This window comes from Moschus berezovskii, chromosome 3 (genome assembly GCF_049115385.1).
Source record: "Moschus berezovskii isolate FMDL1 chromosome 3, NW_MosBer_1.0, whole genome shotgun sequence".
NCBI classification, from domain to species: domain Eukaryota; kingdom Metazoa; phylum Chordata; class Mammalia; order Artiodactyla; family Moschidae; genus Moschus; species Moschus berezovskii.
This window is the reverse complement of record NC_142462.1, coordinates 128,384,042-128,396,692: the sequence shown is the minus strand read 5'-3', so window position 1 is coordinate 128,396,692 and position 12,651 is coordinate 128,384,042. Positions and strand designations below refer to the sequence as shown.

Below are 12,651 nucleotides of genomic sequence, written 5' to 3'. Positions count from 1 at the left end.
CAAATGACTGACAAAGCCGATGTCCATTCAATAGTCTCGGGCGGGAGAGGGTGCGCGGAGAGCCGCGGCCCCTTAGCCAATTGCTGTCAGCAACATGTGGGGGGTGGGGGGACATCGCTATAGCAACCGGTGGCTGGGCCGCGAGCCGCGCCGCCGCCGGCCGGGTGCGCGCCGGGCCGGATATAAGGCGGGGCGCGGCGGCCGCGCTGGATGGAGCTGCGCGCGCGGCCGGGGGCCCTGCGGGGACCGTCCCGCGCCCAGCCGGGCGCCCGCCCTCGCCGCACCCTGACCCAAGCGCCTTGCCCCGGGCCCGGGCCCTGGCGAAGCCCACAGAGCCCGGCTGAGCGACCGAGCGGAGCGGCGGGCTCCCGCGGGCTCCAAGCTGGTACCGCCGCCGCCGCGGCCGGGGGAGCTGCGGCGCGCGGCACCTTTGTCTCCGCCGGCTACCCGAGAAGTTTGTGGTCAGGAGCAGGATGGCCCCGCTTGTCTGTGGCTCCGGCGCCGGGAAAAGGCTGGCAGTGGTGATGGCGCCGCCGCTGCCCGCGGCCGCCGCACCCCGAGGCCGTTTGGCCGGGCACACGTCCCCCTTCTCCTCCGGCTTGGGCGCCCGCGCCCGCCCCGCTGCAGGTAACCAGGGACGCCGGGCCGGGGAGTGGGCACTGTTGGGCCATCGGAGAAGCGATGGAGCGGGAGGGAGCGGGCGAGACCCACTGAAGGAGGCACCTGCCAGGCGTGTAGGTGGCGCGGAGAGGAACCCGAGCCGGGGAAGGATGGAGACTGCACGCGGCGGGGGAGGAGGGGGTCGGGTGGGCCACCCGGCTTTGGAGAGCCCAGGCCAGGGGCTAACTCTGACTCGCAGCAGGCTGCCTGCCAAAGGCACTGTTTGGCCGAGGAGGTCTGCGTCTGAGGTCATCCCCCGAGTGGGTCAGGGGTGATCATCCCCTGGTGACCCGGCTGGTGGCAGCTCGTCCTGAGCGCGAAGACTGAGAGGGGATGGCCGCCGTCCCGCCGCACGGCACCGGCGGAGACCGCCGGGCCGGGCTGTGGCCACTGCCTCTCGGACTCTCCCTTCGCATCGCCAGCCCCTCCGGGCAGTTCAGACCCGCAGGAGAGCGGGGGGCGAGGGGCGCAGGCAGTCAGGGCGGTGGGAAAAGGTGAAGGACATGATGCGCAGCCAGGGTGGAAGGAACCAGCGTGGGGCATTTTCCTCCCAGCCCATTTTGGGGCGCTCTTCGCCCTCCTCATTGGGGCTGGAGCGCGCCTCTGAGCCGTCCAGCGCCGGAGAGGAGAGCGCGGGGGCCAAGGGGGGCGGCGTGAGAGAGGACAGGGGCCCCTGGACCTCCAGGCCCGGTGGAGAAACGCCTCGGCGCGGCCGCCTCCCCTCCCCAGAAAGGAACCTGCGCTTTCTCGGCCCCTCCCCGGCGGGGCGGGCGCGCGCTTGCCAGAGAAACTTCTGACGCGGAGCTGTTTGAATGAGCCACTTGATTTCCTCCCTTCAGCACTCCCTGTGTGGTTCTGAGCTGGGACTTGCTTCGGGTTTTCCAGCAGCCTGGCTCGGGGCAGACGGGCAGACCCCGACCCAGGGGTGGGAACCTCAGCCCAAGAAGCCTTTCTGAGCCAGAGATGGACTCCCGCCCTTTGGCATTATCAGTGCTCGGAGGTTGCTCCACGTCGGACGGCTGTGGCTGTCGTCACCATCACCACTGCCCATGCACCCCCAAACACACAGCCGGGGGTTGAGGGGCCGGGAACCGCCGCCGCTTGGGCCGCAGTGTTCACCGCGCTCTGGCCGGCTGCCCAGCGTCACGGGCCGCCCTGCCCCGGCCCTGGCCCCGCGCGCTCCGGCCCTGGCCCGGTGGCTCAGCGAAGTGCGCAGACAGCGGCCCCAGGCCTGCACTGGGGAGCCTCCCCGCCTGGGGTCAAGAGCGCTGCAGGGCAAACCCACCTTCTCTGAATTTAACTCGAACCTAAGTGTGAGAAGGTGGAGGTCTGTGTGCAGGAGGCATCGGAACCCTCGTCTCTTTAACACCCCCTCGCACTCCACGCAGCCAAGAGTCCCCTGCTTCGCTCTCTCAAGAGGGGTGGCGAGGTGAGGCGAGGGGTCTGCCGAGCTCCCCCCTCCCCGGGCCCTGGGGTGGGCATCGATCCGTGCTCCGCGGCCCGCGTGCTTTGTGGAGGGGGAGGTTAGGCCCCCCCATTGTCCCCGGGAAACGAGCTGAGACCGCCTGGGGACCCCTCGGTGCCGTGAATACCGGCGGCGCCCAGGAACCCTGAACCCTTTGTGTCCAGCGCTGCGGTCTGATCTTTCTGACCTCGGTGCGGATCGCGTAAATAGGAAGCGGGGAGGGACTGGGAAGGAGGCGGGAGAAAGCCCGGGCCTGTCGAAAGGGGAGGGGCCGAAAACGACCGTGCGCCCCCGGGAACCCCGCTCCGAGCGGCGCCGCAGCCGGGGCCTGACCCGCGCGATTCCAGGCGATTCCAGGCGGCGGCTTCTCAGGCTCCGCGAAGGAGACGAAGCGGAAAGTTCAGTGCTGAAAAGGGCTGGGTCCTTGCTGAGGGAAAGTTCCTTGGGGAGCAGGGGCGAGCCAGCGGACCGCTGACCTTTGGGGCGCGTCCGGGTCCAGGCAGGCTTCGGGCAGAAGGTGCGCGCCGGCCGCGCGGGCCCCGGGCCGCGCTCTGAGTTGATTGGTGGAGCCCGAGTTCGGGTGCAGTAAACCTGCCACGGAGTCTGAGCGATGGCCCGGCCGAGGCGCGCCCGTCCCTTCCCGGAGCGCTGCCGTCCATGCCCCCGCTCCCCGGAACCCACTACCCCCGCCCCAGACAATTTGGTGCTTATGAAGCTCTGCTAAAAATTAGTTCACAGGAGAGTGTTTTTCCCACTTTAAGCATAAATGTCGTAAATCTTCCCTGACACCTGAATACAGAGTGTCTCCCCAAAACTGATCTTCCAGGAGTGCTTAAAGATGCAAATAGACAATTTATCACCTTTTCTGTATTTATTTTTATGCCTATGACTGAAAAACACCTCACAAATAGCCGATTTTAAAACAACGTATCCCCACTTTATTTTCATTAAAGTTTATATTTAACAATAATTGTTTCTTGGAGATTGTTTTCTTTTGCCCTTATAGGCTTTTTTTTTTTTTTTGGCTACTTGAATGGCAGATTTGCAAGTACAATTTCATCTGCACAGACGAACAATAGCCTTCAGCTGCACAAAGGATTTCTCCCACCCTGAATTCAGACCGCAATGCCTCTTGCTCTGATAATAGCTTCTGAAAAGATTTTGTAATGCAGAGAATTAATACATGATTATTTCCGCCTGACTTCTCTCATTTATTAGAATTCTGTGGCGGGGTCCAAATTAAAAATAGTTCAGTTAACCGCTTTTAAAAATACTTTTAAAATATTTTAAGACACCTCCCCCCTATATTTTTAAGTTTGGTCATTCTCATGGCCTGAAAAATGTTAAATTTTTGATCAGCTTTAAGGTGATAGTTACTGTATCTTAGCAAATATATTTTAGTAAACTTAGCATGAAATTCCCAAGTAATTCTAAGATAATTCATCTGGGGAACCAAAGACAGACTTGTTTTAGCCTCTCAGTGGTCCCTCAAATTAATTTCTAAATTTTACAGAGAAAAATATCTTTACCATTATAGTAACATAAAAGTGCAGAGGAACACAGGATAAGGCTGGGTTTGCAAATCAAATTCTTTAGAAATGATGCAAATGAAAACATCTACAGTATTAAAACTTTAGAATCAATGAAATTGCTGCATGCCAGTGCCCATAAGTTTTTGGGTACAAGTGTGTTTTAAAACTGAAGTCAATGACTTAGGTAATGAAGTACTCTTGCTAACTGGTTACATAGCACAGTCTTAGAAAAATGCTAAATTTTTCTGTCAACAAATATTTTTACCATAAAGTTTTATATTTGTGTGTGCCTCACTTCTCAACCAAGTTTGGGTATAGAGTGTTTTTTTCTCCTCTCTTATTTTAAGATTACCACATGGGCTGCTAAAAAAAAATGTTCTGAAGATATTTCGCCAGCAATGGCTCAGAAGATGACATGAAGGAAGCCCCATGCGCCTCCATTTGTAAGCACAGATCAAAAGTCTAGCTAGGTCAGGACAACGTCTGTGCGTGCTAAGGGCAGTTCCATGACTGCCTCTGTGGCCACATGTGTATTTCAAATCACAGCTTCTGAAATATTTTCTATTGTAAATTCAAGGAGCTGCAGGTGGAGACGGCTGAGTGGGAAAACATAAACTACTGTACTTCAATTTACTCTCAAGATGCATCTAACCCGACAGAAAGTTGACTTAACTCTTCCTGAATATTTTTAAAAGCACACTTTTCCTACTTCTGAAACTCAGTAATGAGCGCTAGTTGTACATGTGTCCCCTGCATCCTAGGGTACGCGACACCCCATGCGCCCTGTGTGCCCAGGCTGCTCGGGACTGCTTCCTCAACCCCCTCCTTCCGGCTCCAAACTTTCCGGGAGGGAAGCGAGCTGCCACTGTACAGAAGGAGGCGGTCCGCTTTTAAAAGACGCCTGACTGTAAATGTCAAAGTCATAAATATTTAAACATTATTTTCTTTCAATTCCAAGTCAAGACTGACAAGATGCCTCTAATTAGTGGAGGGCTCTCTGCAGGGCTCAGCCCCAGGTTGTGATGGCAGGAAAGCACCTGTAGTGGCAGACGCTCCGCAGGGGGACCCGGGTGCCCGGTTTCTCCCGGAAGGACGGAGGGTCAGACTCGCCTTTAAGCGAAGAAAGCACACGTGTCCTCTCGCCTCTCTGGTTAGCAGGGGTCCTGAGATTTTTTTTTTAACTCTGCAAAAAAGGAGATAAAATAATCCTAAATTATTTCAACACAATCGCTGTGACAAGGAGGGAGTTTATGCTCTTTATTTTTTTTAAATGAATATAAATTTTTGTTTCTTCTAAGACTCCTAAGAGCGGACTTGCAGTCGACAGTCCCCGCCCCCGCACCCTCCCGGCGGCACTCTAGGCCGTGGAGTCACTGAGGGGCCCGCCAGGAGCGGGACTTGTCAGGCTCCGGCGCCAGCGGCAGGCAGGCTGCCCAGCCGGCCGCTGAGCTCCTGCGGCCTCACCACAGTGGTCGGAACCGGGTCTCCGGCCTCTCCGAGCCCCGCATCCCTGCGGCCACGTCGGATCCTTCCTCCCCGCGACCTGCTCCAGCCGCCCCGCCCGCCAACCTCCGCCTCGACACCCCTCCCGGCCCGCCCAGCCTGCCGACCCCGGCCATCCCTTCCCTGGGGGGCAGCTCCGGCCGGGGAAGCGGTGAGCCGGGCAGGAGCGTAGAAGAGGGGACTCCGTGGGCGTGGGTCCAGTCCTACACCCTCCGGAGGCACCTGGGACTCCGAGGGGACTGGTCAGCGGGCCCGGGAGGAGGGACCCACAGTCCCGCTCCTGGACGCCCTTCTTTGGCCTCTGAGCCAATTCCAAGCTCGGAGCCAGGGGCAAGCAGGCAGGCTCCTTTCCGCTCCCCGGGCCAAGCGCACTGCTGGTCACGGCGACCGTCGGGTTCTGGCATTAAGGACGCTGAGGCCGCCTGGTCTCCCCGGGAAGAGCCTCCGCGGGGGGGTAGTGGTGCGCGCCCCGCCGGGACCTCTCCCGCAGTCCCAGGCCTGGGCCAGGGTAATGTGTAGGCCTCGGCAGGCCTCCTCCGGGGGTTCCTGCGCGCTCACGGCCTCCCGCCTGGAACCGAGGGGCCAGCGGGCGGCGTCTGTGCCCCTTACATCCGGCCGCCAGGCGTGCACCGCACCGCCCGGTAGGAGCCCCGCGCAGGCCTCTGTCCCCAGCGCACTGCGACCGCCAGTCGGGGCGCACTGAGCTGGGGGCCGCCCACCGAGGCGCCGGGCGCCCCTCGGAGCCAGGCCGGTCACCGCGCGCGTGTGCGCGTCCTGTCGCGGGCCGAGAAGCTTCGGGAAGCCCCCGTCCCAGGGCGCGGTCAGTCACGTGGGCGCGGGGTCCTCCCGAGGCCCGGGCGGGATCCCCTAGGTGGGCGCGGGGCCCGCCGGTGTCTGCGCCTGGGCGGGGCGGGGACGGGAGGGCTGCGGTGGGGTCAGCGGGACGCCCTCCGCCGGCCGCGCCCCTTCTTTGTCGTCGTCCCGGGTGGTCTGCGAAGGCGAAGACGGCGCGGCGCGTGGCCGGGGGTGGAGGCCCCGGGCCTCTCGGGAGCAGGGGGCGGCACTTGCGGGGGCAGGGGCGCAGCGACGGAGCGGGAACCCGCGCGGCCGAGCCCCGCCGGCCTCTCGGAGGAGCGTTCCAGGCCGGAGCCGGAGCCGGTGGACAGGGGCGCGCCTCCCAGTTAACTGGCCGCGGCCCGTCGGGCGCCAACCACGGGCACCGCGTGCGGGCGAGGACCTGGGCGCGGGGTGGGCGTCGCAGGGGTGTCGGGCGCCCCCCGGGCCATCCCGGGGGTCCGGCACCGCAGATGGGCCCCCCACCCGGTCTGCTTGTGGGCGCGGGGCGGGGGGAGCGGGGGAGGCAGCCCGCGGCCTCGGGGGTGACTGTTCTGGAAGCACTGGGGTGGGCCGGGGGAGGAGCGAGGGGACGGGCAGGGAGGGTCTCCCGCCCGGCGCCCGGTCCACCTGGAGGGCCCGGCTGGCCGGCCGCCGCCGCCGGGCCCCCAGCGCCCGCTCCCCGCGCCGCCCGGGTCCCTCCCCCGACCCCTCCCTCCGCGCGTCCCCGCCCCTCGTCCCTCCCGCCGCGGGCGGACCTGCCGTCCTCCTCGGAGCCGAGCATCCAGGCAAGAAAATCCGGCGTCTTTTCTCATTTCGCCCGCGTTTCCATTAACCCAGTCCTGGCATCAGCTAATCCGCCGCACGGAAGGCAAAGGAGGCTAATTAATGACCAGCTTTTCCAGTCAAGACCGGCGATAATTGCTTTGGTGGCCTTTATGATTACAAGATAAAAACGGCCCGGCCTGACATAAGAGGCCCTGTGTACACTGGGAGCCGGAGGAAGTGAAGAGCTGGAGGCCGAACGCGGCGCAGAAATTCACTAATAGAAGGGAGATAATGAATAGGCCAGCCAGGCATTCATGGGGAAAAATCCATTTTGTTACCACGCGAAATGAGGTGGTGGAAAGGAGTTTGCTAATTGTGCTCATCCCGTAGCGACCCGCACTGAGGCGGGCGCGTCTCTATTCATTTCCCGGGTAATTGTGGACGGCGTGCTGGCCAGAGCCGGTCCATCGTCCCCCTGGAGTTTTTTAATTGTTGCTAATATTCCTTATAATGAAGCTAATGAGGGTGAGCACTGTGCAGCTTTGGGCGCATGGAGACAGTGAGACTCACGGAAAGGGTGTTCTGACCCCCACGCCCCACCCCCATCAAGCCTGAGAAGCTGATGGACCTGGACTCTCTTACCTCTCACCGACCGAGAAGTGAACTCCTGGACCATCGAGCCCCTGTCTTGCAGCTGCTTTCAAGGAAAAGTGCCCAAGTGCATGATGTGGGGATCTGCGTGGGTGCAAGAGACCCCCTACCCCGTCGGAGGTCTTTAGGGGGTTGAGGGGATGCGCCTCTGAAGGAGAACAGAAGGGCTTCTGAACTGGCCTCCCCGTGCAGTGTGGCCAGGAGTAGTGGCCTGCCTCACAGCTCAGCCACGGGTCCGACCTGTGCTGCGGCTTCTACCCACCACCGCACTGGTCTCTCCACCCCAGACACCTCTGTGGGGCCCTCACCCCTCTTACCCGTTGAGAGGGGAGAAAGACTTTGTTTTATGTAAGGCAGTGAGTTAGCTCCCAGATATTTTCTGTCGTTAAGTCTGAGCGATGCTGCTGCTGACCTTCCTGGTGAAAACCCTGCTGACCCAGTTGCGCTGTGTTCAGAGGACCCTGGCCACTGGGCTGGGGGCTGCACTGCTGGACGCCCTCGGGTCGGTCTGGTGCCAGCCCAGAGCTTTACACTTGTGGGTGTCTTTGGAAAGGATGGTCTTCAGGAGCCGGGTACTCACCTGCCCTCTCTCCTGTTTGCAGAGAAGCAGAATCAAGCTGCTGCCTCACCAGGTGGCACGGGAGGACTCCACCAAGTTCGTGGTGCTCACCCTGCTCGCCATCGTGGCCATCGTGGGGGTCTTGCTGGCGTCCGGCATCATCTACTGCCTGCGACACAGCTCTCACCACAGGCTGAAGGAGAAGCTCTCCGGACTGGTGGGCGACCCGGGCCCAGACGCCACCAACGCCTACCAGGTAAAGAGACACTTTTCTCAGTGCCGTGTCCATTCCGTTCACCCTTGGAGCAGGCCCTCCCCCATGCCTGGCAGTTGTTGTTCGTAGTTTGGGTTCTTATGCGATGACGATTTGAAACTCCTCATTAGCATTCATGTAAATACCTTGCAACCCCGGTTTTCCTGCTCTAAATTAATCTTACGCTGTTCTGGGATGGTCTCACGTTAGCTGTGAAAGCAGGCTGCTAATTAGAAATGTGGAGAATGTACAATACATGAATTATGCATTATCTGTTATCTTTCTTCGTTTGGCCACTAGTAATGAAAAAAACAGAATTGCAAGATAAATCGGTGGTATAGATGTATGGAGCTGTCTCTTAAATCATTGACTTCCTCGGGGTCTTAGATGAAAAGACCCTCTGACCCTGTCTGTCGCCACCTTCGCTGTGTCTTGGATGACGTGGAATCTCAGGCTGATGGCTGGAAAGCAAACCAAGGTGTCTTTAGGAGAGCCGAGGGGCGGGGGGCGTGTGTGGGGAGGGGGTTACAGAAACAATCCCAACACACCTGGAAACAAACGGGGACCAGTGAGAGTGAGGGGAGGCAGGGTCAGACCAAACGGGACAGGAGGAAAATTCACAGGATGTTTGGGGGTTCTGGGGCGCACACTCCAGATTTAGCAGTGCTCTGTAAGGAAGACACACCTCCGATTTTAACAGCCGTGCGAGCCCAGAGTATACGGCAGTCAGGGCATTTGATTGCTTTTAACAGAAAATATAATGTAACTCTAAGTATATTTTCCACCTGGGAGAGTAATTTATTCAGTCATCTTCTTTAACATTCAGTCGGTCTATTTTGTAAAAGAGTTTCTCCCATTGGATTGGAGCAGAGTCTTTGTTTTCCCAGGTCACGTGACTGTGGTATGGAATATGTCATGTAAATAATGCACCCTATTTTACAGTCACATCTATAAATATTATCATTCTGTCATCACAGTTGCACTGTTGAAGGCTGCTCAAGCTCTTTCCAGAACCACCCACCCCCAGGAGCTTGTCCGAGAGACACCCTGACCCGATCTCGCATAAGGCACTGGGATGAGTTTATAAAGTCGCTCTGCTTAAAAGAGACCAGAGGACAGCCTTCTTCCCCGTTTCAAAACTCCTGGTGTTGCTGTTGAATGAAGAGAACCTCTGGTTTTCTGGAGGGGGTCAGAAGCCTGGTCGGTGCAGTCTTTTCTTATTAAAGAAACAGCAACTTCAGATGTGTGGGAGATGGCATTTCAAGAGCAGAGCTAGCTTTGCTTCAAAGCAAAAGAAAAAGCACGTTTGAAGGAGAAGCTTGGGGAAAAATGTCACACCAGCTAGTAAGACTTTATCTAGAAATTCTATTGAGCAAGGCCAGTGTAGGCAGCCGGGTCTGCTGGGCCAGGCCTGTGCCAGGACATAAATAAATTATCACACCGGTTCTGTTCCGTGTGTGAGAGATGGGAGATCACACGGGCGGAGGGTTTTAGAAAGCATGGCATCCTTTGATACGCTTTGAAATTCGAATATGAAATATTGATAGAATGGAAAGGTTGGGCTTGCATGCAGAAGTGACTCATTCTGACAAAAGTGCAGGTTGCAAATGCATACTTAGGACCGAGTTTGTGATAATTAACAGGAAAAAAAAGCTTCCCAGTGACAGCTCTAATTAATAGTATCTGTAATTAAAATCATGCCCTTCCAGCAGGAAAATTGTTTGAATTTCTTGGAGTGACCTTTATGTGGTTCCTCCTGGGGGCATGGTGGTTAAGTTGATATTGATTTTATAATGAGCTCTGGTTTGTTTAATAAGAATCTGTAATCCAGACAATAAATGAAATGTGTGCTTTTCTTCAATCCAGATTAATAAAAAAAAAAAAAAGGAAAAAACACAGAAAAAACTTTAAAAATAGGGTCTAGGAAAATTTGGAAATGAAAGTATTGTAGAGATTTTCTGGTGGGCTTGGTTTTGAGATTACTACAGAACACCCTTGTGGGAGCTGCTGGTGCTAAGTCACTTCAACCATCTCCGACTCTGTGTGACCCCATAGATGGGAGCCCACCAGGCTCCCCCATCCCTGGGATTCTCCAGGCAAGAACACTGGAGTGGGTTGCCATTTCCTTCTCCAATAAGTGAAAAGTGAAAGTGAAGTTGCTCAGTTGTGTCTGACTCGTAGCGACCCCATGGACTGCAGCCTACCAGGCTCCTCCGTCCATGGGATTTTCTAGGCAAGAGTACTGGAGTGGCTTGCCATTGCCTTCTCCGCTTGTGGGAGCTACTTTGATTAAATGTGGAGGTTCGCTCACTGCTCAGAACGTGCTGGCTCTGGGCTGTCATCTTGTTTGGGCTTGTTTTTAGCAGAGCACACTCAGCACATAGGGTGAGGCTGTCCTGATTCTTAGCTCTGCGTTTGCTGACTCATGTGTGAAGGGCTGGTGGGGGTGCAGTTACGTACAGAGGAGTTTGCGTCTGTCGACAGGGCAGGCATTCATCCACTCATGGATCCACACTTCATTCGGGCTTTCTATAACTGCTGTGGAGACCCCTTCGAGTTTAAAAATCTGCCTGAAAAAGTTTTTTAAAGTATTTCGAACCCCAAACAGTCTCAGACGGTATCTCACTGGCTTCTGTGCTTCGTTTCCAAATCACTGGACTTCCGCACGTTGCTAATTCTACCCCACGCTCGAGGTTACGGGTGCCGTCCGGGTAACCCTCATCCCGGGGTTACAAGGAAGACGGAATGACTTAGTATGGAGCTTTCTTTCATGGGGTGTCTGGGAATGTCCCGTTCACTTTGTGAAGTTTCTGAAGGAGAAGATGAGCACTCTGCATGTTCACGGAGAAGCGAGTGGCCTGGCAGCGATGGAGTGGCAGGTGGCAGTGTTGAAAGTTTTACTCACCTCAGAGTAGGAGAAGGTCACCCTTTAAAGGAGAGAGCTGAGAGTCTCCTGCAGGCCTTTGGGGGGGCAGTGGAGCCTCAAGGTTGGGGGCCTACAGGAGGGCCTGGTGTAGCCGGGCGCCTGCCTCCTTCCCAAGCAGAGAAGCCGCGCGTCTCAGATAAACCACGCAGCAGCAGTGCTGCTGTCAGCCTCTTCTAGCGAGACGGCCCTTGTGAGGTCGACCCTTCATGCAGCCCTGGTCCTCTGCTGAAATCCGCCCCTGGACGTCCCTGGCACTCTGCGCCAGCCCCCGCCTGCTCGTCGTAATCCGTGGTTCAGGGTTCGGGGTTCCTGTAGGCTCGCAGAGTGTCCCTGAGTTCTCGGCGGGCTTTTTTTTTAAAAAACTTGTTTCCAAACAGCGAGTAATTTGCATTATTAGCTTCCAGTGCAAATACGTTTAAACATTTTTTTCTCTTGTCCCTTAAAATAGAACCATTTTATAGACAAGAGTCAGCATTTTAAAGGCTGTCACGTATGTGTGAGAGTGTGGTGTTTTCATTTGCTTTTCCTACTGGAAAAATCACATCTTTCTCAATAGACTCATACTTTAACACGTAACAAAATATCAATTTCACCAGGTAATCTATTGAGGTTTAATTTGCTTGGGCTTGGAAGAATTCGGTGTATTAACTTTTAGAAGAACTGAAATCCATCCTTAAAGGTCATGTTTTAACGGGATTCTGCAATTAGACTTTCTCCATTGTTTTAGTAGATGTTATTTTTGTCCTCTAAGTAGATAAGCATAAGATACTTCAATTAGATCTGTATTTTTTATCTAAAAGGCCAGTTTCTCTGCCTTTATTCCTGTTTTCCCCCTGTTGGCACATCACGCGACACACACATCCTGTGCGTGCGCGAGCATGTATTTGCACACACACGCTCACTGAGGGCAGGCCCGGGGCTGTGGGACGCAGTCACAGCCCGTCGGTGAGTTTGTCACGTCAGTGTCCTACTTCCGTGGAAGGGGATTGGGCGAGACGGGGCAGAAACAAGCCGCTGGATGATCAGAGGTGTCCCCGCCTTCCCCCCCCCTCCCCGAGTCTCTTTGAACGCTGCTCTGCGTCTTCCAGGCTTTGATCATCTCAGAGCGGCGGCCGCTCCCCTTCCCCTTACGAGGGCACAGCTCTGCAGCATCTCCAGCGAGGAGGCCTCCTCTGATGATCTGTCTCCCGGTGCCCACAGGCCCCAGGGTGTCTGGGGCCTTTGGAGCCAGACCCAGAGGAGACAGCAGGGTCGGGTTGGGGGTGCCCATGAACGTCGGTCCCAGAAACCCAGAGGCCCTCTGATCCCCTCCGGGGCGAGGCAAGCCTGGCTTAGGGAGACAGGGATGCCCCAGGCGGGCTCCTCTCCTGGCCTTCAACTCAGGGCCTCCTGCTCGGTGGGCCTCCTCTTCTTGCATAGTGTAGCTCTCAACATGGAGACCGCCCCCCCTCGAGGTGGAGAGCAGGGGATTCCTGGGGTTTACCTGATCTGGGTTCTAAA

The 12,651-nt window shown here is 56.9% G+C and overlaps 1 protein-coding gene across 3 annotated transcripts in view; it reads left to right on the top strand.

The window, feature by feature from the left end:
* Window positions 1-12,651, top strand: part of PTPRN2 (protein tyrosine phosphatase receptor type N2) — a 638,480-nt gene that overhangs the window by 518,315 nt on the left and 107,514 nt on the right. For all 3 annotated transcript variants that reach the window (XM_055421655.2, XM_055421657.2, XM_088834793.1), the window contains one exon: window positions 8,016-8,228. In XM_055421655.2, the coding sequence (XP_055277630.2) occupies window positions 8,016-8,228 (213 nt within the window). The remainder of the gene's footprint in view (window positions 1-8,015; window positions 8,229-12,651) is intronic.